This window comes from Mycteria americana, chromosome Z, assembly GCF_035582795.1.
Source record: "Mycteria americana isolate JAX WOST 10 ecotype Jacksonville Zoo and Gardens chromosome Z, USCA_MyAme_1.0, whole genome shotgun sequence".
Taxonomy (NCBI): Eukaryota; Metazoa; Chordata; class Aves; order Ciconiiformes; family Ciconiidae; genus Mycteria; species Mycteria americana.
The window spans coordinates 2,492,048-2,518,928 of record NC_134396.1 but is presented as its reverse complement, the minus strand read 5'-3'; the positions used below and the strand labels follow the sequence as shown (position 1 = coordinate 2,518,928).

General features: G+C 43.0%; 1 protein-coding gene across 13 annotated transcripts in view; it reads left to right on the top strand.

The window, feature by feature from the left end:
* The first annotated feature begins 214 nt into the window (after positions 1 to 214).
* Positions 215 to 26,881, top strand: part of UBAP2 (ubiquitin associated protein 2) — a 236,801-nt gene continuing 210,134 nt past the window's right edge. For 5 of the 13 annotated variants that reach the window (XM_075526572.1, XM_075526569.1, XM_075526567.1 and 2 more), the window contains exons 1-2: positions 25,342 to 25,481; positions 26,394 to 26,614. In XM_075526572.1, the coding sequence (XP_075382687.1) occupies positions 26,513 to 26,614 (102 nt within the window). In that variant the 5' untranslated portion in view covers positions 25,342 to 25,481; positions 26,394 to 26,512. Of the gene's footprint in view, positions 277 to 416; positions 495 to 1,750; positions 1,953 to 25,341; positions 25,482 to 26,393; positions 26,615 to 26,881 lie in introns of those variants that run through there. The other 8 variants (XM_075526570.1, XM_075526562.1, XM_075526563.1 and 5 more) reach the window with 7 other exon arrangements.

The window sequence follows — 26,881 nt, the reverse complement described above, 5'->3', positions numbered from 1 at the left end:
AGGAGCGGCTGCGGCCGTTCCCCGGGGACTCCCGCGGCGACGACCCAGCGCTGACACCCCCCGAGGGCGGAAGGCCCCGCAGCCCCTCACGGAGACGCTCCCGGCACCACCTCGCTCAGCGCACCCATGGGCGGGACCAACAGTCTCCTTCCGCCGCGCGCACGCTGAGAGGGGGCGGAGCCGCGATCACGTGACGGGGAAGAGGCCGGCTTCCCCCTCCTTGCTCACGTGGTGCCGGGGTAGGCGGAAGGGCCGGTGGATGGGCGCGCGCTGGCGGTGTGTGAGGGGCGAGGCGCGCGGGAGGGGGTAGGGAGGTGGGAGAGAGTGGGGGAGGGGGGGTAGGCTAGCGCGCGGCGTCACGTCACGGGGCGGGGAAGCGGCCTCGCGCGCGTGTGAAGGAGGAGGAGGAGGAGGAGGAGGGAACGAGGCGCGGGGCGGTCACGTGACGGTGGTGGGCGCCGCTGCTGCTGCTGCTTTGTGAGCACATTGGGCAGGTACCGCGCGGGGGGGGCCGGGGCCGCGCGCGCCCGCAGGGTGGGGGCTGGAGGGGGAGGGGGCGGGGGGGGGGCGCGCGCGTCCCCCTCCCTCACCGCGCGCGCGGCGGTGGGGAGGGGGGGGTGGTGGGCCCGCGCGCCCGGGGGAGGCCCGGCGCCCCTCCCCCGCCCAACGGTCCGGGGGTGGCCGTTGCTCCCTCAGCAGCCTGAGGCCCCGGGACGGGCCCGTCGCCCCCCGCCGCCGAGCGGCGGCGGGGGGCGACGGGCCCGTCCCGGGGCCGGTTCCCCGTCCCGGTGGAAGCTTTTGTCCGGCGGCGGGTGTCTGCCAGGGCCGCCCCTCCCCGCCGGGCCTGCCGCCCCTTCCCGGCCGTGCAGGGGTTGGTAGGGGGTGGAGGCCTGTGAGGGGAGGCGGCTCTGCCCTACTTTTCCTGGCGGCCGCCCGGGGGAAGCTTCGCCCTGCCCTATATTGCCGTCCGTGTCGTCCCCCCCCCCCCCCCCCTCCTCAGGAGCGCGGGTAGGGGCCGCTGAGTAGGCCGCGGTTGCAGGCAGCTCCCGCCCTTCTCCAGCCCGGGCTCGTGTGGGGAGAGGGAGCCCACCCGACCCCCGGTTGGTGCCGGCAGAGGTGGGTTAGCTTTCCACCCTTTTCTGTTCTGGGGAGGGGGTCCTGTACCCCGTCCTCCTTGTTTCTTGTCTCCTTACAGCTAGGGGTTTCTCTGCTGACGGGTTCGTGCTTATTCTGCCTCTGTGGGCTGGGGGGTGTGAGGAGAGGGGGGTGCAGCTCGACCCCTCAGAGGAGAAGCGGGGCGGGTGGAGGGGGGCGTGCTTTTGGGCCCCTTCCTCATCTCAAGTAAGGCCAAAGGAGGGCTGGCAGCACGGGAAGGGAACAAGTGGGTGAACGGCTATTGATTTGTGCCTTGTGTAGGGCTTTACTCCCATGTTGTCTTTTTCCCATCTCCTTTCCGGATGCTCCCTCGCTGGTGGGGGGGCAGGTAGGACAGCCGTGTCGCGGTCACAGCTACAGAATTCACTGACAATAACATCTCGGCAGCAACAGTAGGTTACTTGAGGACATGGCGATGAATGAACCGTTCTCTGTGTTAACCTTCTCTACTTAGTCCTTCCTCACCCCTGGTATGTGTGGTTGATGAGAACTGGAAGTCAGGGCAGGGCTTTGCTATTGGGCTGGCTTATGTTGCATTTAAAAACAAAACAAAAAAGCTCTTCTGTGTTTTTGCTTGTTGCTGAAGAAAATTACAGGAGGAAGGTGAACTGGTACATCCCTTCTGCAAGAAACTGGATGTAGAAAGGGACCTGGTGCACCTTTGAGCGTGATGGCAAGGATCTGAACTCTGTGATGTGAAATAGATTTAAAAATATGTGCTGGAATGTCTGCAGTGCTGTTGAATGCCACCTGGGAGCTGCTCAGGGTGAACCTGGTTTGAAGCTTCTCTCTTGTACGTGTGTTAACATCAGGAGCATGGACCTGCAGAGCCCTCTTGGTTGTGTTCAAAGGAACAGGCAGCGTTGTGGAACAGAAACTTCGGGTTTGGTGTGGAGCTGTGTAAGGGGAAGCTCATGAAGGCCAGCCCGCTTCATCTCTAGCTACCAAGCAGCAATCGGTCCCTAGGTCATCTCAATTTGAGTAAATGCTGAATGCTTATAATACAGCAGCAGATCAAGGCGATGGCCTCTGGGGCGGTGGTGGCTGGTGAAATGGAGGGACCGTCCTGGCATGAGAGCAGCTGTTTTTTTCAAGGAGAGAAATTGGAGCTGGATGTGTGTGAAGGGAAGGGAGGGGGAGGATGTGCAGGCCTGGAGGAGCAGCGAAACGGAGCCCTTCACAACAAACGGCAGCGACTCAGCCTTCTGAGGCTTTGCTTTTTTAATACTTACCAGGGCCTTTTAGCAATTCCCTTGGTTATACCATGTTCTCTAGTGGGATTGGGGTTTGGATTCCTACCTGGCTGACTCAGTATTTATACCTGGGCCCGATCTCTCTGTGGTGGTTTGACCTAACATGTTTAAAGAATTTATTTTTAACCTTACACTAGGTAACTTGAAAGCAAGCAAGGCTAAATCACTTGACAGCATTAATGATGTTTTGGGACTCCTGGAGGGTTACATGGAGAAACTGGATTAACTGGTGTAAACCAATTTTGATGCAGAGTCTGGAAAATGAGCCAGCTTTTGTGTTTATAACCTCAACAATCTTGGTAACTTAAAGGAGGGAGGGGGGATTGGGAATTGGGCAAGCTCTGTTCTGCTTTGTTCTAGTTGCAGTTTTATCAGTGTATTGATTTAAAGAAGTGTTTATAGTAGTAAAAACAAAGGCATGGAAATTAGAAATTTAGGCCCTTTCACTTGCATTGTTTTGGACAGTCCTCTAGCTTTTGCTCCTGGTGCCATGACTTGCAAAAGGATTTGACCACTCGAGGGGACTTTGGAGTTACAGACTTGCCATTAAAATCTAAGGAAGCTGACAGAAAACCCAACAAAAAAAATCTTGTCTGTTACCAGGAGCTATTATTTTTAAATTTTTTTAAAATTTCCTCCAATTTTTAAGCTAATGTTTTAGAACTTGGAAGCAGATTTTAGAAGTTTTCTATTTCTTCCATGGACTTCTATTTTATGTGATGCTTTCCTCATAGAATGCCATTTTTTGCTATGCTTCATATTTGTTGCTGGTGTCCCCCTAGTGATACTGATCATAGCAGAATAGTATGCTGATTAATAGTGCTTGAGAAATGTCTGTATCATAGACCATTAATACTCTGTTAATAATTAGTATTGATAGTATTACTATTAGTAGTAATGTTTACTGGCAATTGCAGTAATGTTTAGTACCAGTACTTGGAATAGGTTCTTCATGAAAGAATAGGAATACAACTTTATATCTTTTATTAATCTTTTTATTTGTCTCTGCCTCTTAATGGTTAAAGCACATGAGCAGGACTCTGAAGACCTGTGTTCTGCGCTTGGGTTTGCAACAGCCTCCTATGACCTTGGTAAAAGAGCAGCCAAGTGACTTGTCCCCTTTAAAAGATGACAGATTAAAGAAACTCGGTGTTGTATTTGTATACTTTAAAATACCATATACTTTTATACCATAAAAGTATTGAATGGAAGGTGCTAGAGGAAATACAAGTAATATCCACTTCAGTGTTGTTATTCTACTGGAGCTTTTTGTTGAATTTTGTTTTTTTTCTGATGCAATCTGCTCACTTGTAGCCCATTGCGTCCTCTTTGCTTTTCAGAGAAGACCTAGTTTGGACTTGTACTGTTTTTCATACAATTTCCCTAAACAGGTTATGTTCATTAAAGTGACAGCTGGGATGAAAGGTTGTGAAGTAGCTCCTTTGCAATTACTTAAGGTTCGTATTTTACAAAAATCGTATGAAGGGTTTCTCCGTTTTGCTCTAACGTGAAAGTCCACGCTCTTAAATTTTGGCCATCTAAGCTGGCAGTTTGTCAGAACTCCCCGTCCACCTGGGGCTCCTGCAGTCCGTTTCACAGTTGTGGTACCTTCAGCCCTTTTCCCCCTACTGCTTCTCAGTGCCACAAAGAGTAAACAGCAACTACAGACAGATGGATTAGAGGCGATACAGTCTGATGCCTAAGGTCCCATGGCTTGCTCAGCTTGCTTTTACTACATCATAACTATTTTGCTGAGCGTATTGTTTTACTTATTTTCTTGCCAGATGGTAAAACTTGTAAGATAGGTTATGTGAACAACAGTACGCAGTTCATGGATGGAGTTGTTTCTACTCTCAGTTCTCTTGAAATTCTCTTTTTTTTGTCCAGCTGTCTTTGTGAAAGCTGTAAGATACTGTGGCTTCTTTTGAAGGTAAACTTGTCAAGCTTTTTTTCCTCTCCCTCGCCAGCTTCTTAAATCAGTCTTCCAACAGATGAGCTTGGAGGAGTGCTTAACCTGGCTGAGTGTAGCATTTTGCATTAAAAACAATGAAATGTTTCCCATATTGAGAGAGCTTTGATCTTTCTCAAGACTTAAGGTTTGCCCAAAGTAGTACTCCTATGGTGAACTTTATGGTTTTTGTTTTTTGCTTTATCATACGGGAAACACAGTTTATTCCAGATCTGCAGAAGATGCAGGTTCAACACAATTTGTCTTACAGAATCATTTAGGATTTGAATCCAAAGTTAAGTGAAGAAAACACAAATACTTTCTTAACCTGCAGAGTTGAATCATCAGGTTGCACTTTTTTAAATCTGGTTTAATGGGGGGGGAAGTCTGTCCTAGTCTGTTGGGCAGCCCTGTGGTTGAAGGTGTAAAAGCTGAATTCAGTAGCTGTGATCATATTCCTAAATATTTTTAATGGTTAGCTGTAGAGAGAGGAAGTCTTTTTGCAGTTTTACTGTGTGTGGCGTAGGTTTCATCTAGAACATTTCAGTTGTATTTCTTATGACTAAAATACTGTTCCTGGAAGTAGCATGATGCTATAGGGACCATATTGAGATTGCTTTTGGGCAAAGAAAAGGATGGGGTTTTTTCCTACTGTATTTGTTTTGTTACATGTTTTGAGGATGGTGGATATAATAATATAGAATGAAACACATGGCTTCTGAAAGCTTTTTTGTTTTGTCTTTCTATTTGATTTTAAATGTTAACTGAATCATGGCTATTTTATGGTAGACACTTGACCGATATCTCGTATTATCACATTGTCCTTGTTTCCCTGTATTTGAAGGCTATTGCTGATTTCTTTTTTTTTTCTTTCTGCATTTACATTCTTCCTTGATTATCAAACTTGCATGTTGTCTTAGATGCAGTTTCAGCAACATGAATCTGCAAGAAATCCTGGTGCCAAACCCTGCTTTGCTGTTGGGCTGTACATAATATATTGTATTTGAGAAATTCTGGTCCATGCTTTTGATGGGTTGTACCCCAAAGGACAGATGTCTTCTGTTCCTGCGCTTTTATTTCAGCTTTCAGTCACGCGTTCTTCAGACTACTGACTTGTGATCCATTTTGAGACTGATAGAAGAGGGATCTAAGTTACTGATGTTAACTTTGGGTGACTAAATGTGATGAGCAGGAGCAGTACTGCACTTCCTGGCCTTGTGCTTCACTTTCTTTTATTAGCCACTGAATGCATTTCTGAGTGTTTTGAACATGGGGTGAGTGCCAAGGGGTAGCTGTATGAGATTCAGTTTAGAGAAAGATTGAAATAGTGTTATGAGCTTGGTGAAGGCAAGTTAATGACTATGCAAAAGTGGTTTGGTTTTTTTTTTCAATGTTTGAGAAAACCTTGTGGCCTCTGATATGCATCCTCAACCTGTTGGGTTTCTTTGCTGCTTCTTGATGTCTGGAGAGCAGCCATGCCCAGGAACTTTTCTTTGCGTCTTAGGAAAAGACACTTACTATCTTTCTTGCATAGTTCTCTGTTATGACTGCAAGTATAAAACTCCTTGCAACTTTATACCCATACTCCAGTTTTCATTGTTTACCATTTTATCTGTTGATGTAGTAGTGTATGTTGCTGGATTTAAAGTCCCAGTGACTCTTACTTACCCTACCTGATTTAATTGAAGGTAGACATTCACTTGATTTTCTTTATGTGACTGTGTGCAGCAATGCTAGAGCTTAAGAGTTGTCCCTAATGAAGCTTGTGGGGCATTTTTGATAACAGGTTTTCTGTTATAGGACTTCCTTCCCTTTTTACTTCACTTAATCACAGACTGGCTGAGGTTGGCAGGGACCTCTGGAGGTCATCTTGTCTCCCGCTGCTCAAGCAGGGCCACCTACAGCAGGTTGCCCAGGACTGTGTCTGGACATCTTTCGGTACCACCAAGAGGTACCACCACCTCACTGCACAACCTGTTCCAGTGCCTGGTCACTCTCACAGTAAAAAAGCATTTCCTGATGTTCAGGCAGAGCCTCCTGTGTTCCAGTTTGTGCCCATTGCCTCTGCTCCTGTCACTGGGCACCACTGAAAAGAGCCTGGCTCTGTCTGTGCACCTTCCCTTCAGGTATTTATATACATTGATGAGACACCCTCCCTCCCTCCGCCTCCCCAAAAAAGCTTTCTTCTCTAGATTAAACTACTTGACATAGTCAAATCTGTAGTCCTTCAGGCAAACTCAAGGCCATATGTTCTTACATGCCTTTGAGAAAGAGGTGGATTAAGGATTGAGTTTAGTAGTGGTGGTGGTAACGGTAATTCATGACTCTTGATAGGTGGAGAAGTGGGTGGGTTTGGGACATGTGTTTAGGGAAAGTGCTGTGAAAATGCAATAAGATGCATATTTCAAATCCAAATAATTTCTGTGCTTGCAGATAAGGAGTAATTGGCTGTCTCGGCTCTAGCTGAACTGAAGACTATAATTCAGCAGTTCTGTGAGGGAAGAAACAGGTTAAACATTTGATTGTCTGATAGTGACAAAATTGCCCAAGTCCTGTATATGTTCTGTCTAAGAATTGTGTGGATGTAAATGAGGGTTTAATGTACATACAATGTTTAGGAGAGGTTATGCTGAGTTCTTATTGTACTTCTGTGTATCGAGCAGTTCATTTTATGAAGCTATGTGCATCAAAATTATTTTTAAAAGTACTTTTTAATGAGAGTAAAGCCAAAACTTTGTAGAATTACACAAGTCCTGGTAAATTAGAAGTGAACTGGATGAGCCTATTTTTCCTATTGCAAATCCAGCCCTCTTCCCCCAAATCCCCAGGACCTCGACAAGTGTAGCCAAAGGTTAAAATAAAGTAAGATGGTTAGAATTACTTCATAGTTAGGGATCTTGAATCTGAGAAGTGCTGGGACAGCTCTTTTAGTACAGTCCTCTGAAATGAAACATCAGTGAGATTTAGTTTCTGCTAGGAAACCTACCTCAAATATTTACATGGCTGATCTCCCTTGCTGATTCTGTTGATTGCTGGGGAGTGCTTTTGAGTACTTCAGTCATGGGAGAAAGGGAAGCGAAAATGTGTAACTTTTGTATTTCTTCTCAATAAACAAATCCATTAAAATAACTGATCGACAGAAGGCATCCTAAGTGTTTCACTAGTTATGAAATGACCTACCTATTATAAAATATGATAAAACATTGTGTAAGAAACCGCAGAACCATCCCTTTTCAGTTGATTTTAATATCTAAGCAAAAATTGAGCACAAAAACACATTGAGTGATGGATCTTACCTTGCAGGCCAGAACAAGCAGGTTCTGAACATTTGAGTCACTGTGGTAACTGAAACCTTTTCCACCTACCAAAAAACAGGTAGCTGTTTGGGATTGGAGCTGAATGTAGGAGAGAACAAATGAAAGAGTTAGCAACTGGAGTTGGCATCATTTTCCTCACCAGGACTTTGTTAAGGAGTGGTGGGTGGCCAGGAACTAGTTTTGTGGTTGTAGGTCCGCTTTATTGACAGACCCCGACTGAAAAGCTGGCATGCAACTCTTCCTCCCCTTCCAGTTGCTCCATGGTATTGGAGGAAAGTTAGGATCAGTTGTTAGCATGTTCTTTTGATGGTATGTTGTCTTCTTGACTCAACAGACAGGTCCTCATATAGTATGTAGAGGGAGAGGGACGGAATGAGTTGCCTGCGGAGGAGCAGGAGGAGGATGCGGCTTGGGGGTAGTTACAAGACAGATTTGGGGTGGGGGTAGAAGAAGTGGAGAGTTTGGTATTCCTGGTCACTGATATGATGGGTTGCTACTTTGATTTGTTTGTTCAAATTATCCAGAGTCTGGCTCATAGTGGCAGAAATCAAGCCTTAATGCTGGGGAACCTTAGGTGTGTCTTTACAAACAAGCAAACAAAATTCCTGTTTTGATGAACTGCACTGAAAGTGAGTAATGAAATAAGGCCAGGAACGATGAGCCCTGGTGAAATACTTGGGGAGGAGGAAGGGGTCTCTGTTCTCCGCATCCCTTTTGGCTGTTAAATCTGTGTGGTGAATTATTTGACACAGCGACTGTGTTTCAGTCTTTTGAAATGGTGTTGCTCTGTTAGTGTGTAGTGCCTGGGGGTTCAGTAATGCGAACTGGAAAGTTTCAAGATTGTTTTGCATCTTACTTCTCCTGGTACTCCTATAAATGCGTTTTTGTTCTGCCTTTGTGGTTATGTGTAGTGCAGCACTGACAAGTTGCCTTTTTTCCCGTAAGTTTATAGGTGAATAGACATGCTGTGAAATACTGTGGAAGTTTTTTTAAGAGAATCTTTTTATTCTTTTTTTAAGGGAGAAATGCTGAAGGAGAAGGGGATAAGCTATCTCTTCTGGCACTCGAATGGTGGGGAAAGTTAGCTCTGTTTAGAGATTCACTTAGTCCTTCTGTTGAATAAAATGAGACTGTTACTGCCTCTTACATTTCCTGAAAAATGTCAGCTTTAGACTTCTCAATTTCTCTGCCAGGTGAAGTGACCTCACATAAGCATAGGTCAAACACTGTGCTATACTTCGCTAAAATGTATATCTAAACTCTACTTTTTCATTGTAGTTAAAGCCTAAAAGCATTCAGCTGAAGACAACACGTAAGAGACTGAAAATAAGACCCTTGTATGAGCTTGGTTTGTCCAAATGTATGTTTGGGTATTATGACTCTATCATATTTTATACTAGTATGATATTTATGGTTAGAGAGCTATGGAGCTCTGCTTTCTTGAAATCTTAAATACCAGCTTGGAAGAAGTGGTGTGCTTAGCTCTTCCAGGACTTCTGAGTTGACCTTTCAAGCAGTTCAGCTTCTGGGATGTATCAAAGCTTGTTGAAGTACCGACCTACAGTATTTAGCCTCCACCCCTCTTTTTAGAAATTGTATGCATTTTTAAAATGACCCGAATTTCTAATTAAAAGAAAAAAAAAGTGGAAAGATGCCCTCAATTTACTTTTCCAAAAACTGTATAAAATTAAGATTTTATTAAACTTCAGACCAGTTAAAAAGAAAATAAAAGCTCCCCAAAAGCTCTGATGCTTTGAATATTTTCCAATTGTATTTGAACCCAAAACATCACAGCTCCAAGAGTCTGAAGGTTAACCAGAACATTATATGTTTCTGGAACTTGGGCTTTCAAGTCTTTTACAGCAATTGGATATCTACGTAAAGCTCTGGAAGAGTTAAGCCAAAGAAATACTTGCTTACAGTGTAAGAATTTTAGATTGACATTAGTGTACTTCTAACTCTTGCATCTGAGTCATGTTAAAATCTCTACTGACAAGTGAGTTCCAGATAAACATTTATTTATTTTTAGTTGCCTCTGAAGTAAAATTACAGCCTTGTGTGGATTCACATTAGTGTATAAGGTGGGTTTTTTTATTCACCAGGTTTAATGCTAGTTTTTCTTCTCACTTAGTGTCATTGTGTTCCTTGGGCTCTTTGTTTTACTCTTTTTTTTTAATTTGATAGGAATTGTGATAATTCAGTTGAGCAAAGGTTTTTGTTCTCAAATGTGCTTGCATATTACAATATATATTAAAGTCTAACTGATCATCTCTGATATGGAAGGCCTTATTCTTGGTGCTTTGTGTTCTGGGAATTTTCTGGGTTTTATTCATTGTGTATGTAACTTTTGAGAACTTAGAATGATTTTAAGGGAAGTTAATGTCTCTGGCTTTGGGAATGAGATAATCTATTTAAACATGCTTTTTTCCTTCCCTTTCTTCTTCCTCTGGCAAAAAAATCTGAAAAGAGCACAAAATGTTTTTCTTGGATGTACTTGTAACTCTTCAAATGGCCTTTCATGAATAAGTGTAAGTAAAAATTCTGCTCCTTAAAGTTGCTGTTCTCAGCAGTCACATATATACTTACTGATATTTAAATGCAGTGTATTGAGAGCTGGTTTATCCCATTCTATCAGTCTCTTGCATTTGATCCTGCAAATAAATTGCTGTGGTGTAGTTGTGATCTCACAGTAACTTCCATGACAACAAATCTCAAAAACTCAGACTTCATGGCAAGGTTCTTTTAGGATATCAAAACTAAGGTTATGCTAACACCTTCTGCGTTAGTGTTTTAGAGCACAGCATCAGGGTTGGTAAGTATTGTTTTTCAAAGTTTAGACATGGGAAAATGGAGGCACCAAAAGGGCAGTATCTACTTATATGAGGCTTGTATGCTTTCAAAAAAACACCCCAAGCCCCTGCAGAACTGCAAGTTTCAGTGTCCTGAAGGTGAAACAGTGAGCACCTTTTAGCAGTTTACTTTCTGCTGATTACAGCTTTGGGTGAATGCTGTCCTCTTAACTGTGTGTGTGTCTTGGACTTTTTGCTCGTATCAGAGGAGGGATGTAGAATGACAAGTTGCATTTTTCCTTTTACGATTTTTATTTCCACCTTATTTTAGTGAATCAGGTTCTCCTTACTAGTTTTCAAAAGGTCTTGTTTTGGGCAGTGTACTTGTTGAACTTCAAAAACGGTCTTCATGTGTTAAATTGAGAAAACATTTAAAACATCGTACTGCTCTGCATTTTAAACTTGCCTGTCATTGGATTCTCAATTTATTTACAATGTCATCTACAGTGTCTTAAACCACTTAAACCACTGTCGTGGTTTAACCCCAGCCGGCAACTAAGCACTGCACAGCCGCTTGCTCACTCCCCCCTGGTGGGATGGGGGAGAGAATCGGAAGAGTAAAAGTGAGAAAACTCGTGGGTTGAGATAAAGACAGTTTAATAGGGAAAGCAAAAACCACGCACGCAAGCAAAGCAAAACAAGGAATGCATTCACTCCTTCCCATGGGCAGGCAGGTGTTCAGCCATCTCCAGGAAAGCAGGGCTCCATCACGCATAGTGGTTACTTGGGAAGACAAACACCATCACTCTGAACGTCCCCCCCTTCCTTCTTCTTCCCCAGCTTTCTATGCTGAGCATGACGCCATATGGTATGGAATAGCCCTTTGGTCAGTTGAGGTCAGCTGTCCCGGCTGTGTCCCCTCCCAGCTTCTTGTGCACCCCCAACCTACTCGCTGGTGGGGTGGGGTGAGAAGCAGAAAAGGCCTTGACTGTGTGTAAGCACTGCTCAGCAGTAACTAAAGCATCCCTGTGTTATCAACACTGTTTTCAGCACAAATCCAAAACATAGCCCCATACTAGCTACTATGAAGAAAATGAACTCTACCCCAGCCACAACCAGCACACTATTACAAGTGTGCTTAACAATCCCCTGTTGTGCTAGAATTTTTACATAACATTCTGTAAATGAGTGAAAGGTACTATTGTGATTAAAAAGCTATTACTTAAGTTTGTAATACAATTTTAAAGCTTGTAATATTTTATCTTGGTTATCCCTTGCTCATCCTTTGCTTGACTTCTGTGTACATACAGCTTTTTTGTTTGCTTGGAGAAAATTGATGTTTATAACACGTGCTGAAATGGTTTTAAAATTTGTCATTGCCAAACCATTTGTTCAGTGAAGTTTTTGTAGGTACAGTATGATCTCCAAAGCTGATACCTGTAATATATTAATGCTGTTGCTAGAGTTGAAAACTGCAGTTGGCAAAATGTGTATTCCAGGTGCGATCTCAGAATTCACATGTGAATTCTGAGGGTGAGGTGCTACAATCAATATAAATAAGCTAACTGTTTCAGAAACTTAATGCGAAGAGTGCAAGTCCCTTTTCTTTCAAAAGTGAGTAACTTCAGCTTGCAGCAGAGTGCTTGGTCTTTTAGACTGATGGTAAATTAGACAGGTGGCTAATATCTACCTGGGATGTTTTAGAAAACAGGTTTCCTACTTAGGCTTTTTAATACTGCCTCGCACAGTATATAAACACGGCATACCTCTGTGGAATCAGGAGCTGTTAGGTTACTGCAGCATAGTAATGAATAACCCAGCAGAATACAAAAATACGTTTAAAAGGGAATGTAAGCTTTCAGAAAATAACTGAATAAATTTCTGTGAAGAGGGATTTCTTAATGGTCTATCAATAAGAAGGAGATTTGGAATAAAAACTTTATATGCTCATTCACATTTTGCAAACTTTAAAAAAAAAAAAGATTCTTAGCACTTTTCTTCGAATTTGTTATAAGCTCGTCAGGCTTGGAAAGAAGTGGTGGAGGGGAGTGAGAACCTCCTATAGGAGACAGAAAACACGTGGCAGCCAAACAGCATTTAAGTCAGTCCAGACTTGCAGAAAAAGGTAAAGATGGGGAGCTGAAATAGTGACTGTGGTTCTTAGAAGAAGTCTGGGTGGTTCCCCCCCCACTTATGTTGGAGAGAAAATAAATACTGAATTAAGTGCAATAAAACTTTGGTCAATTTGACATAATATGTGAGCAGCTTGTCTCTTTGGTATCTTCTTTAAAAAGGTTAAGAAACTAAGAAATGGGAGATGAATTTCATTTTGCTTTTAAAATATTAAACACTCAGGAACATCCTAGATGACTTTATTCCTGCTTTTAGATTTGAATTCTGTGTGGAGGGCTCTTTACTTACCTGCTCCTTTCTAGCGTGTTGTACGTTTGAAGTTGTAAAGATTGTTAATCCCTCATCTCTTTGCATAGTTTGGTATCGTTTTGGTGCAGGTCAGATAGACCTGACCTCACATAAACTTCTAGAATGATGGAACAAGAGTAAGTGAATTTACACGTGACACTAAGTTAAGAAGTTGTGATCATGAGGAAGATAATGCTCAAAATCAAGTGGGAAAACTTGGGGTAAAACCAAGTTTTCTGACTGAAGCAGGTCAAGATGAGGATTAGTATCAAAGTAAACTAATAAATCCCACCTTGTTTAAAGCTAGGCAAAATGCTAACAACAGCCGTGACCGTAAAAGGAACAGTCCAGAGTTGGCAGAGAAATAAAAATTATCTCGTATGGCTTTCAGTTCTTGGTGCTGTTTCTGTGGCTGCTTGTCTCCGAGCACCTGACAAGAAGTTTGAAGAAGGACCCAGCTTCTCGCAATGTTTCACTTTGGAAAGCTAAACTGACCCAAATGGCCGTGAGTTTTCATCAAGATTTTATGCACAGTAAAAGCATAAGATTGTGAAGGAAGGAAACCTTTAATACTGTCTTAGAAGCTATTGTTTCTTTTCCTCCTTCTGGAACATTATATTCAGAATCGTGTATGTCACTGCAAAAAATTAGGTTTTTATTTTGGTGGAGTCTCGTCTTGCTTAAGATGAACCTTGAGAAATATCATTATCTGGGGGAAAAGTATGGAAAGATGTTCTAGAATATCTTTCTTTATTTAAAAGAGGTTTTTTTCAGCTAGACTCTTGGTTTTCTTTGGTTTTCTGAATACGTGAGCGTCTCGCAAGCAGTGGTCTGTACTGGTCGTCTTCCCTCAGTGTGTAGTTTAAGGAGTAGGGCTCTGTACAGGTGCAGGAATGATACCTGAGCTCTTTGGTGTTGCTGCCAAAACTCTGAAGCTAGAATCAAATATCTGATATCACGAGATTTTTAGCACATTTTATAGATATAACCTGCCTTAGTGCATTTGCTTTTATATCACTTGTGGCTTGTAATTTAACCATTGCTATTTGTTGTGAGTGTTGTAATGTGATCTGATGAGTGTTGCAAGTCTGAATTAGTCCTCCCCTTCAAAACTACTTTTTTATGGTGGCACTTTCTACTTTGTTCCTCCTTGTCAATTCTAGTGTGAATTAACTAGGTGCCCTTTTTTTGATGCAGCTGAGTGTGTTTCTGCCAGTGTGAGAATGTAACAAATGTCTCTGGTCTTGCTCAGCTATTTTTAGTCCTGTTGCTTGTATCTGTTTCTATTCAAAGAATTCCTTTGGAAGCCGTTCCAGGAGAGCGCGGTTCGGCGACGCGGGAAGGATCCGGAGGGGGCAGGGAGAGCACAAGCGCCAAGCATGTTCGTGATCTGGCAGCGAGATGTCCGACGTGGAGTGCTGCTTCCTGTGTGCCACCTTGTTTACAAGAACCCCGCTCAAAGTGAATTCCCCCTTCTGGGTATTGTCCTGGCTGTGTGGCTCCCAATTTGTGTTAGCTATTTCTTTCTGTCATTTGGAGTACCTGGATTTCAACTTGAATCTTCTTACCGGGTTTGTTTTTCTGTGTAAGCAGTAATTTAATTTTACGGTTGTTCAGATATGGGGCATCACATCAGAATGAATAGCTGAAATATGCATTTCTACAGTTTAATGGCCAAAGCTGACAGTTCCCAGTACTTGTCTTTTTCCCTGCTCCTCTTACAATTCAGCATCTTTTTTTGTTCTGGTACCGGTTTAATCTGGATTAGTTTTCCTAATAAGTTTTTTAAAAAGTTTTCTTTGTTATTTGACAGCTTTTTTTCCCCTTTTTTTGCTGTTGCATGAATTACTCATCTTGTAGGTACAGCTAGCTGTTGATTGTTATGGTAATGATTGATAAGGGGCTTTTTTCCTTGTAGTATTGATAGCTTAACCAGAGCGTGACCTGAGATTATATGTCCTTCCATGTATTCTTTGAAGAGAACATCTATAACTTGTTTAGTTCGTACTCTGCAGCTGTTTCCTCGCCTACATATATATATATGTGTGTGTGTGTGTCCCCTGAGCTCACCTGGGCTTCTAGCTGACCCCTGAGTTCATCTTGGATAGACTGGAAAGCTGTGCAAATTATTACTGTCTGCAGAGGCTTTGCCTTGTGATTTTTTTTTTTTTTGGTGGAGGGAGCCATCTGAAGAACTTCCAAGTCACCCAGCCCTCTGTTCCCAGATGAGTCTGTCTGGATTTCCTCTTTTCCCCCTCGGAGGGGCTGCTGTGAGTTTTAATGAGCTGGCAGAGGGAGCAAGCCTTCTCAAGGTGGTGCTTTTGATAGGAAAAGGGTGGACGTTTAAGTGTATTATTCCTGTGAAAGTGAAAGTCAAAGATGACTCGCAAAAGCATTGAATATTTAGTTGTGTGTACAAAATCATTAAAGATTGCTTTCGCAATCTTTATGTACAATCTTTATGTACAATCTTTATGTACAATCTTTATGTAATCTGCTTTTGCTACATTGCTTTAGGGTAGTTTGAGTCTCTAGTTTAATGCCCAAAACTGAACGTAGACAGATACTTCTGTGGCTAGGGGAAAGGACTGTATTCTAGATTACCATAAGCTGTGTTTAATCAGGCTGTCCTGATATTGGCTGATGATAGCCTCGTCTTGTTTGGATAGAAGCACCTCCAAATTTTTAGAAGTGTATTCTTCACTGCAAGTTACTGAATACTAACAGGTATCCAAGAGGCTGGACATTAGGGAGTGTTCCTCAGTAAAGGTGATACAAGTCTCTGTTTTCCCACTGGTGATCAAAAGAATATATAAGCTGTAAGATGGTGATGTATTCAAGGTCACTCTGCTGACAGAGTCCTTTCCTGGGAGTTTTTTATTTTTTAAAATGCCTACCAGCCATTTCTAATGGGTTTTTTGTTGCGTGCAGAGGGCCTGACCAGGATCTAGCCTTGCTATACTGGATCCCAGGAAAACAAAATGTGAAACCTCACATTTTACCTATGTTATAATGGTGCATGGCTGCTGAAATGCAAGTTTGCCCTTTCCTCATGAACTTGATCCCTATCCCTTGTGTCAGATTAAGCAGTTGTATAGCCACATAGTTTTCCACTTGATAAGCTTATTCAATTGACTCACTGTTTTGTTTTAGAGGGTTTAGTTTGCTCTTGGGGCAGCTTACTGAACCTACTCCCTCTGCAGCTGCAGATTCGTTAGTCTGACTGAAGGGAAGTATCAGTATTATGTGGTTAAGGAGTAGGGGAGCAGGAATGCCATTTCTGGTGACAGCTTGCAGTTGTGTGGTATTAGATGTGAGCTGGAACTTGATTTTAATGGAACAAACTGTTTGGGTTCTACATGCACGATGGATTGAACTTTGGTCCCAACAACCAGGTCCCAAATGAGTACTAAAACTCTAGTCATGGTTTTTTTGTCCCAAACTCTGCTCAGCTGTCCTCCACTTGTAAGTGACTTCAGGAAGGCTGTGCTAGTTCTGGCTGCAGAGGTAATGATTCTCAACCCTGAAAAACCTGCTAGTTCAGTTTTTTCCTCAGCTGCAATGAACCTTTCCTTTTGTGAAGTACTAGTTAGTGTTTTTTACAAGCCTCCTAGTTAATGCAGTGTATAATTCAATCTGAGTATTTGTTGCAAGGGGTGACTAGGCTGTAGTTCTGCTAGCTGCTGCTTTGTTGGAAGTTGTAGACACTGTAGTGCCCTTTCACTGGACGCTACTCAGGAAACCTTAGGAGGGAAAACACCGAGGGCTTTGCCTTTTCTGTTTTTCTTCATTGATTGTTCCATTTTTTCGGGGGGACAAACCCAGAGAAACAGGTATGAAGAGATTTGCAATACTGATGGTTGTTCACCACTGAACGTAGCAGTGATGGAATAAACAGCCAGTATACTGTGCATTGACTTGGCTAGTATTTTCTTTTATCTCCTTAGGCTAGAAAATAAGAGAGCAGAGGACTTGGAAATGGAGGTGTTCCTTTCCTACTGTAGCAAGAGGAAGTAGTCTGTGCATGGCTGTGCAAGCACCAGGAACCACCTCTGAGCCACTGTGGTCTCCGTATGCTTCCTAACCTGAGATACTGAGTCAGTTGACAGTTCAGGACAGCATACGGTGTGGTCAATGATGGGAATGTGTTATCTCTTTTACTTTGGCGAGGGTTCGTGCCAGAAAAGCCTTTTCTCTGACAGGAGGCAGTAAATGAGGTCCTTCCGTCAAAGATGACAGGAACATGTATTTAATTTTTCCTTCAGGTTGTAGAATATCAGAACAGGCCAGAGCTTTTCTTAAAATATTCCTCAGCAGAGAAACACATTTCAAAAGTGAACTTGCTGTTGCCCCTTCCTCACAGGATCCCCACGATTGCTGCTTCTCAAACAGGATTTGTATTTGCTATATATTATATTTCTGTGGGGACCATTGCAGCTTTTTTTTTTTTTTTTTTTTTTTTGTCCATGACAACAACGGTGGTCTGGTCTGCATTATGGTCTAGTAAGATCGCCTAGTTCTGATAGTTCTGAGACTTGTGCTTAGACAGAAAATAACATGCAGTTAGTCTAACTGGGTCTCTGTTACTTAAAGTTTCATTACAGGGAATGATAAGTGCTGGTAACTAGTGCATCTTGCAGGTCTTTGCAAACATGGAGCTTACAATTAGTTAGGACAGGGCACAGGACTTTATTCTTTTTGCACGTGGAAGTCCAGCCGGTTGCTGTCTGAAATGGTGGTGGTCTTGCGGAAGGGCAGCAAAAGATGAGAATAGTGACTTTGTAGATATTGATGTCTGAAACATAAGGTCAAGTCGTCTGAATCTTCTGACATTCACTGCCTTTTGATCGTCCAGAATCCCTCAGGAGTGTTGTCTTCTAACAGCAGCAGAGCTGGGTGGGTTTTGCTAGCCAGGTTTTTAGCAGTCTGAAGGTTGCCTTGGTTGTGTGGAAATCAGATAGGCTTCTCTGATTTTAGTGCAATTGTTTGGTTTTGTTTTTTTTTTTTTAATTACCAGTGAAAGTTGAATTTGGGGAAATTTAGATTCCTCCTCCAGAAACTTCTGTATGAATAAGGGCACTTGTTGCCTCTGAAGTTTGAATATTTATAAAGAAATGATGAGGGCAAGTCCACTGGATGTTTATTGGGTGTAGTTGGCAGATTTTTATTAAAGCTGGGATAATCACCAGTATATACTAAAACGTAACATACGTCTGTTAGACAGAGACAATAGGATAATAGCAAAGATACATCTTGTAAGATTAGAAGATAAAAATAATGTTAATGGGTTTGCTTAACTTTAATGATTGAAACCTGCTTTACTAGTGGAAAACATGCACTGTTCAGTCCTCCTTCCAGATCATGCTTTTGAGCGGGGCTCTGGATACGTGACCGGCCTTTGCCTAACTCTGGTCTTTTGGAGATGAGCATTTCTTTACCTCCCAAAACAATGCTGTCTTTTCTTTTATTTGTAAGACCTATTTGTATATTTCTTTGTCTTCCTTTGTATAACACTTGCTTAGGAATACCCATCCTTGAAGTGAACTTTTTTTGGTGGTGGTGAAGAGAAATTATTGATTTCTGTAGATTTGGGTGTGTTCTTAGCTAATTATAGGTTGACTTGGCAGAATAATAATTTCAAGTAGCAGCTCAGTGGGTTTTAAGAAAGGTGGGTAAGAGTATTCACTTGTTTATTCAGTACACTTTGCTAACACAACTGGAAATGTGTATATGTTAGTTTTTATGTTTGTGCTGGTACTCTGGCCACTCCCAGCAATCCTTTTTTCTTGGTAAAACATGGGAGCATACAGATAGTACAATTTCTCTCTCTCCTGTGGTGTTATGCCAGTAAGGCAGGTCTACTCCTGGCCATCAATATTCTTCTTATTTACTGTAGAAGACCGTAAGATGAGACATGAATCCTCCCGGGATCCATAAGCTCAGGTTCAGTATTGTTGGCTTGAGGCAGTACAGACACTGAGTAATCAGCACTGCTCCTGAGGAACATCTGACTCTTGCAAACTCTTTTCCCCTTTCAAGCAGTAATAAAGGTGGTGAGATTCTTTAGACAACAGCACTTGATGGAAATGCATTGCATCGATGCTTTGCAGACATAATTTTTTTCCTCTGCTGTTTTTCCTCATGCTCACGTCATGCTACTGCTGTAGCAGTAGAATCTAGACTCATGGTACATGTACAGTACTTATGCCATCATGAGGCAGTGTCCTGCAGCCTTTTCCTTGCCCTGTCATTGTGAGAAATCCTTGACTGAGTAGCTTTGTGATTAGAGTGTAAAAAAGCAATCACACTTTTAAGGTGTTCACAGAGATTTCTGCACAGTGTTCTTTATCACAGCTCCTTGTCCAGAGAGTCAAGAAAATAACTTTTTTGAGACTGCCTCAGGAAAAGAACTGAAACTGCAAATGTTTTGTTCAGCTGATGGAAGTGAATATTTAACTTCAGAGAAGGATTCTTGAAAGTCAGGTGGTGTGGTCTGTCCCTGGAAGTTCAGCAATAGATTCGCTGTGTCTTGTGGGGCTTGCCACCCTGTCAAGTCAATTTGTATTCTGTATATCTCTAGCTTTTCTGACTTGGAGTCTAAAAGAACTAGATTTTTTGCCAAAGGAAAGTTGAACAAAAGATCAAAGAAAGCATTATGATAGCTTTAAAAACCTGCTTTTTGTGTTGATGTGCATTCAGTTACTCTGATTCTGTGCCTTCCTCTTTTCCTTCTAAAATTCTGAGCAAAACCCCACTAAATGTGTTGAATAAGACTTACAGTATGGAGACTTTGGAAGGGGGTGGGATTTGGTCTCTTTAGGAAAGTTGGGTTTTGAGATACCAATATGTAGGTACCGCTTTCAGACACTAGAATAATTGTCGTTCCATCACCAGTCTGGTGACGGCTTATTATAGAACACTATATCTGCTGTTGTAGTCTAGGTCCTTGGGCTAAACTTGCTGTACAGACAGAAACACTAAACCAAACAAAACATTGAGATTTGGGATCATTTTCCTCTTAAATGCCTCTGTTGCTTTCCATTTTTAAGTCTAGTTATTTGCTTTATGAGGAAGTGCTAAAATTTGAATTCCTTAGTGCTTGAGAAGCTAAACATACTTCAACAACTTTCTTAGCTACTGATTAAGTTTTTTTTTTGGGGGGGGGGTTGTTTGTTTGCTTTTAAAGTAGAAGCAAAGACGGCCTTCCTCTGAAGGTACTAGATTACATCAGTGAAAAAAAGGTTCACAGCAGTCTTGTGCTTCTTTTTTTTTTATTGTCATGAAAAAGTATGACCACCTTCTTTACACAACAGTTTTGGGAAGTCCAGTCTCCTTAATGCTTTCTCCTCCTTGTTTGCTAGTGCTATGGGGGTCTGTTTCGTTAATGTGTATCTATTTCTTCACAGTACAGCTGTTTTGGCTGCTTACTAGACTTGCAATGTGTCTACAAGGTCAAGTATTAACTGCTGATGAGGGACTTTTGCACTGAGCCAGACCTTGACATGAACACTTAAACATCTGCTTGTCTGAGTATTTTTTTTGATCTTTATTAAACAGATTTTAATTTAGAGTTGTCTTCCTCTCAGTCTCAAATCTTCTTTCCTCATTTGATCTGCAGTTAAAGGTTCATCAGTTTGTGATATCCTATTCATTGCTATGACAACAGCCTGCCAAACAGACTTTAATATGAAGAATTGGAGAGAATAAGAAGCTGCTTTGCAAGCAAGGAAATGTTCTTGTTCAGCCCCGTCTTACTAATTAATAATATCCCACTTAATGCTCTCAATTGTAGTCACTATGGTAATTTGAAGACAGTGGCTATCTGCGTCCCTTCTGCCGGCTGCATCGGTACTATAAAGAGTAGGTGTGGTAGGGTGTGAAGCCTCAGCCCAGCATGGTGAAGGCATGCTTGTGCCAGGGAGATGCAATGTTTCCCTGCTCAGTGCACCGTTGGCGGTGGAGCAGAGCCCTTCAGCTGCTCCTTGTGCACACTGGGGCTGGGCTGGTTGCTGTGTCTGGACACTGCCTGTAGATAGTGGGAGCCAACTAAGGGGAAACAAAATAGCTTGATTTTGAAAGCTCTCTTTTTATCAAGCTTTTAAGAAGACTGGATTGTGCCTGAAATGGATTATAACATGTCCATGTTGGCTCGATGGGGAATGTCAAACTGAGGATGTGTTTCAACACTTGTCTGAAGCAAGTGCAAATCTATACTGCTGCCAGGGAGAGGCTCTCACCTTCACTGGTTTTCTGCTTTGGACCTGTTGCCAAGTTGTGCTGCTCATGGGCTGCAGGTCAGCAAGATGAGGATCTTCTTTAAAGATCCTGTTATGCCGTTCAGGTTGTTTGGCTCTGTTCCCTGCAGCAGGCTGATCTTGCTGTGCTGCTTTGTCCCCCAGGAGTGTTTCAAATGCTGGTGTGCCTGCCTTTTTCCTCAAAGTATCCTTTCATCCTGAAAAACAAACATGGCTTAAACAGCTGTGGCACAGAGACACTGTAAAATACATGTTAGGAGAGGGAGAAAAGACACAATCCTTTTCAGGTACTGTAGGTTGCCTGGCTGTCAGAAGTGTAGGCTATAGTTCAGCGTGTTATCCACCTGAGAGTACTGAGGGAACTGGCAGATGTGTTCACCAAGCCCCTTTCCATCATTTACCAGCAGTCCTGGCTAACTGGGGAAGTCCCTGCTGACTGGAGATTAGCGAATGTGACACCCATCTTCAAGAAGGGCCGGAAGGAGGACCCGGGGAACTACAGGCCTGTCAGCCTGACCTCGGTGCCGGGGAAGCTGATGGAGCAGATCATCCTGAGTGCTATCACACGGCATGTAGAGAATAACCAAGGGATCAAGCCCAGCCAGCATGGGTTCAGGAAAGGCAGGTCCTGCTTGACCAACCTGATCTCCTTCTGCAACAAGGTGACCCGCCTAGTGGATGAGGGAAAGGCTGTGGATGTTGTCTATCTAGACTTCAGTAAAGCCTTTGACACTGCTTCCCACAGCGTTCTCCTGGAGAAACTGGCTGCTCATGGCTTGGACGGGTGTACTCTTCGCTGGGTAAAGAACTGGCTGGACGGCCGGGCCCAAAGAGTGGTGGTGAATGGAGTTTACTCCGGTTGGCGGCCGGTCACAAGTGGTGTTCCCCAGGGCTCGGTGTTGGGGCCAGTTCTGTTTAACATCTTTATCAATGATCTGGACGAAGGGATCGAGTGCACTCTCAGTAAGTTTGCAGACGACACCAAGTTGTGTGGGAGTGTTGATCTGCTGGAGGGCAGGAAGGCTCTGCAGAGGGACCTGGACAGGCTGGATGGATGGGCCGAGGTCAACTGTATGAGGTTTAACAAGGCCAAGTGCAAGGTCCTGCACTTGGGCCACAGCAACCCCATGCAACGCTACAGGCTTGGGGAAGAGTGGCTGGAAAGCTGCCTGGCAGAGAAGGACCTGGGGGTGTTGGTTGACAGCCACCTGAATATGAGCCAGCAGTGTGCCCAGGCGGCCAAGAAAGCCAATGGCATCCTGGCTTGTATCAAAAATAGCGTGGCCAGCAGGACTAGGGAAGTGATCGTGCCCCTGTACTTGGCACTGGTGAGGCCGCACCTCGAATACTGTGTTCAGTTTTGGGCCCCCCACTACAAGAGGGATATTGAGGTACTGGAGCGTGTGCAGAGAAGGGCAACGAAGCTGGTGAAGGGTCTGGAGCAGAAGTCTTGTGAGGAGCGGCTGAGGGAGCTGGGACTGTTTAGCCTGGAGAAAAGGAGGCTGAGGGGAGACCTTATCGCTCTCTTCAACTACCTGAAAGGAGGTTGTAGAGAGGTAGGGGTTGGTCTCTTCTCCCAAGTAACAAGTGATAGGACAAGAGGAAATGGCCTCAAGTTGCGCCAGGGGAGGTTTAGACTGGATATTAGGAAATTTTTCTTCACCGAGAGGGTTATCAAGCATTGGAACAGGCTGCCCAGGGAAGTGGTTGAGTCGCCATCCCTGGAGGTATTTAAAGGACGTTTGGATGAGGTGCTTAGGGACATGGTGTAGTGGTGGTTTTGGCAGTGTTAGGTTTATGGTTGGACTCGATGATCTTAAAGGTCTTTTCCAACCTATATGATTCTGTGATTCTGTGTGCTTTACAAACAAACAGAAAACTCTGTTTTTAACATGTGTGTACTGCTGTCAAGTCCAAAACTTGGATTGCAATATTTTGAGTAGCTTTGGTGAAATTAGAGAAAATAGCATTGAGATGTATGTCAGACTTCCTAGGTACCAGAATCTGTGTAAACATTATGTTAATTTAGAAATGATGAACAAATTGAAACCCAATGGAGTTATAATTTCTCAGCATATCTTAAATCGCAGTGGGCTAATTCCAGACAATCGTATTTGAAATGATTAGCTTGTCTTTCGGAGAGGTTAGTGCTCTCTGTCATGTTCTCTGTTCAGGGTTTTTTTCATTGCTCATTGTGCTAGGTTTAAATTGTGAGGAGCTGACTGATGCTTAAAAAAAAAAAACAAACCAAGCCAAAGGTCATTATTAGTCTATATAATTTAAGTTTTTGGATGTTGGCAGTCCAGTCAGCAAGGCTTATAAAGCAGATTTTAACACAAAGACCAAAAGTAATTTCTACTGCAAACTCAACTGAAGACTGTCCATAATGTGTTTAAAATATCAGTGGACAGCCACGACCAGATAGTCAGCGATAAGTGTTGAATTTGCTGTTCAGAGCGTCTCCACCTCTGGTTAATATTTTGCTTTCCATAGAACATGTTGTCATGAGCTTGAATAACCGCTGTTCTGACTGTGTCTGGCTTTTAGGGTGTCAAGTGCAGTGCTCTGAAGGCCTGTGTGTTCTGGGGCTTAGAAGACAACAAAGACTACCTTAAGAGACTGGGAGACAGATTGGCTTTGGTGGATATATTCATAAAGCTCGAGAAACACAGTGTTCCAGCTTAGCTCATACTACAGTCAGTTCCTGGTAAAGGCAGGCCTTTTCTTGTTAAATATGTAAGAGTTCATGGAAATATACTTTCTCCTCAGGCTTTATTGAATGCTTTAACTAGCACATAAAGAAATTAAATGTCGGGGTTCAACTTTGGCCAACAAAAATGTATTTCTAAAGTGAAGAAGAGATTTAGATGATAGTGGGGTTAATTGTCTTTTCGATTCTAGATGAGGCTCCTGAGCATCATCTTGAATTGAAGTTTAAACTGAAGTGAATTGAAGTTTAAACTGAAGCATCTCATTGCAACTTTAATTGTTGAGTACCCATTACTTGTGAATGCTAGTGAGCCATTGGGTCTCAAACACATCCTCATTCATACGATCATAGCAGTTTGCTCAGTTTTCATCTGAGCATTGTTGTGCATTGAATTCTGTGCTAGCCAGCTTGCACCGAAGCTGCTGCCCTGACAAGTTGCATGCTGAGGCACATTCATACATTGGCGCTGCAGTAAAAGCACTTTGCTGCTTGTTTGCACATCTCCTTCTGCCCAGGTGCATCACTTGCAAGTTGTCCTTAGTTCCCTAAATTTGCAGTTTTACTTCCCAGTGTCATGGGGACAGAAACCAGGCAGTTGACTGTGACCATTCTGACGAGTTGAGAGATCTGTTTCCAGTTATCATAGCTACTATAAATCATACTCATCAATTAGCCTTGTGTTAGATGCTGTACAAACACAGGGGGAATAACAAATTTCATGTTTCAAAGTAATTTTAATGCTAGAGCATGAATGAGAGTGAAAGCTAACTGCCACAAACAGGATAGCACCGATGTGTGTGTGGGGATTCGGGTTTTCTTTTGGGTTTCTTTGTTGCCATACAACAAAGATATATTTAAAGCAGGGTAATAGGTAGTTTTGTAAATCATTTCTGTTAAGTATGAGGGAGAACAAAACAAAAATACTGGCTACAGAGGCAAGCATCATCATTTCTCTTATAAATGAGAGGTGAGAAGTAGAGTGGGCATTGGCCGCCATGACCTCCGTATATGTGCAGGAAAGCAGTTTGATGATAGGGAAGAGAGGAAGTGCCTAATTTGTGATTGTGATTTTTGCGTTAGCGTTCTGAGTGGGTATGAGAGTGGTTAAATTACAGGTATCAAAACAAGACAGCAGGTATTACAGAAATGTAAGGAGTGATACAGCTGGAGCTGAAATTTCAGCAGAGCAGCAGATAGAAAAGTCTGTATGTTAAATAACTGGAAAAAGCTGTGAGATTTAGATGTCATCTGGAACTACAGATCTAGACAGATCCCAATCAGCTGGCAAAAATGCTTTTTATCCACTGCATTTTCCCCTTTACTGTAAAGACTGCAATAAATCCAATAATAGTGTGTTAAAGCTGCTTTCTCAGGAGTCTCTGTATAGAGTTCGTGGTAAAGGCAGGACGAGTTCAAGGTACTGCATTTGTATATTATCTGGATATTAAACCAGTACCCTGCCTTAACTCATGCTTTTTTTTCCCCCCTTTCAGATTTTCTATTTTGTACATACATTGTTTTGTATATACTGTATATGATGACTTCGTTGGGCAGTGAACGTACCCGGGGCACTCGGGACAAAACGCAAATTTCAACCACACAGCCAACACAACCACAGAAACAAGTAGTACAGGTACGTGCTACTGTATAATTTTCTTTGGGTTGAAAGTGAGCATGTAATGATACGCATTTCTTCCCTAAGTCAATAAAAACTGAGAAAAGGGAGGGGGGGGAAATGGTTGTCTATCTTGGAAGGGTATGTTTGATATCTCGCTTTAATTGCTCAGTAATCCAGCACAGCATTAAGTTGTTCCTGTATTCTTGCCTCTAAAGGAGCTTTGTGTTCTTCACCAACGTTCCCCATTGGTGAGCAATTCGATTCCTGTCCTGTGACCTCAGTGTCCTCAGATCTCAGCTCTTCCATATGCCAGCCTCATGATGCTAGAAAATTTCTGGTTGGTAGGGGAATTTTGGTGGGTGGGAAAAGCTTTGTTAGGTGCATGCTGTGTTCTGCAGCATGGTTCAGCATAGCTGCAAGTCACAAAATCCTACAATTCTTGTGCAGTGTCCTCACAAAGTGAAATGAAGATGGTCATCCGCTAGCGGACTAAAATTATATTGAGTATCTGCGAGATTGAAATTAAGCTCTTCCCCATTGTCTTGATTCTCAGCAGCAGAGTAGTTCTGTGCTTGTCTGGGTTACAGAGAGTGCAAAATGTCTCTGCTCTTGGCAACTCATTATTCTCTTGTCAGGTACTTCTCAAAATTGGACTCAATTCAAGAATTGCCTCAGTTCTCTGATGGCAGAGTGTGCATCAATCTAGAGGTGCTCCCCTGGGAAATTGTGTCTTTTATTGTTTTCTAGAGTGATCTTTAACATAGAGGGGCTCTTGTTCTGTTTTGTACAGTATTAATTATGCAAGCTCAAGTCCTTATCATCTCTCTGCGCTGCAGCGCTTTGTGTAGCGGTGATTCATGCTAATATGTGGATTTAGAAAGTGACTTTCAACAGATGAAGTTGAATTTGTTTTTGTTTTATAACAAGTAAGGCTGCAGGAATGTAGCAAGCAGAAGTGGTGGTTTCCCCTTTTTCGACATTTGCAAGACAGCAGTGGAGTACTCTGCCCAGTTTTGGGTTCCCTGGCACAAGACAGACATTGGCAGATGGGAGCAAGTCCAGTGAAGAGCTGCGAAGCGGCTGAGAGGCTGGAGCACAGTATGAATGAAGGGTGGCTGAGGAAACTGGATTTGTTCAGCCCTAAGAAGGCAAGGCACAATTGTATCTTCTATTCAGATACCTCATGAAAGGGTATAGAAAAGGTGAAGCCAGACTCTTCTCAGAGAGACAATGGCACAAGTTGGAACACTGGAAATTCCAGCTGTTAAAAAGGGAAAAAATCATTTACCATGAACATGGTCATGGATTAGAGAGGTTGTGGGATCTCTGTCTGGCCCAAGCAGCTCCTCTGATGGGACGTGCTGTCGATGGGAGGTTGCACTGAGTATCACTGGGGGACCTTTCCAACCTATGTG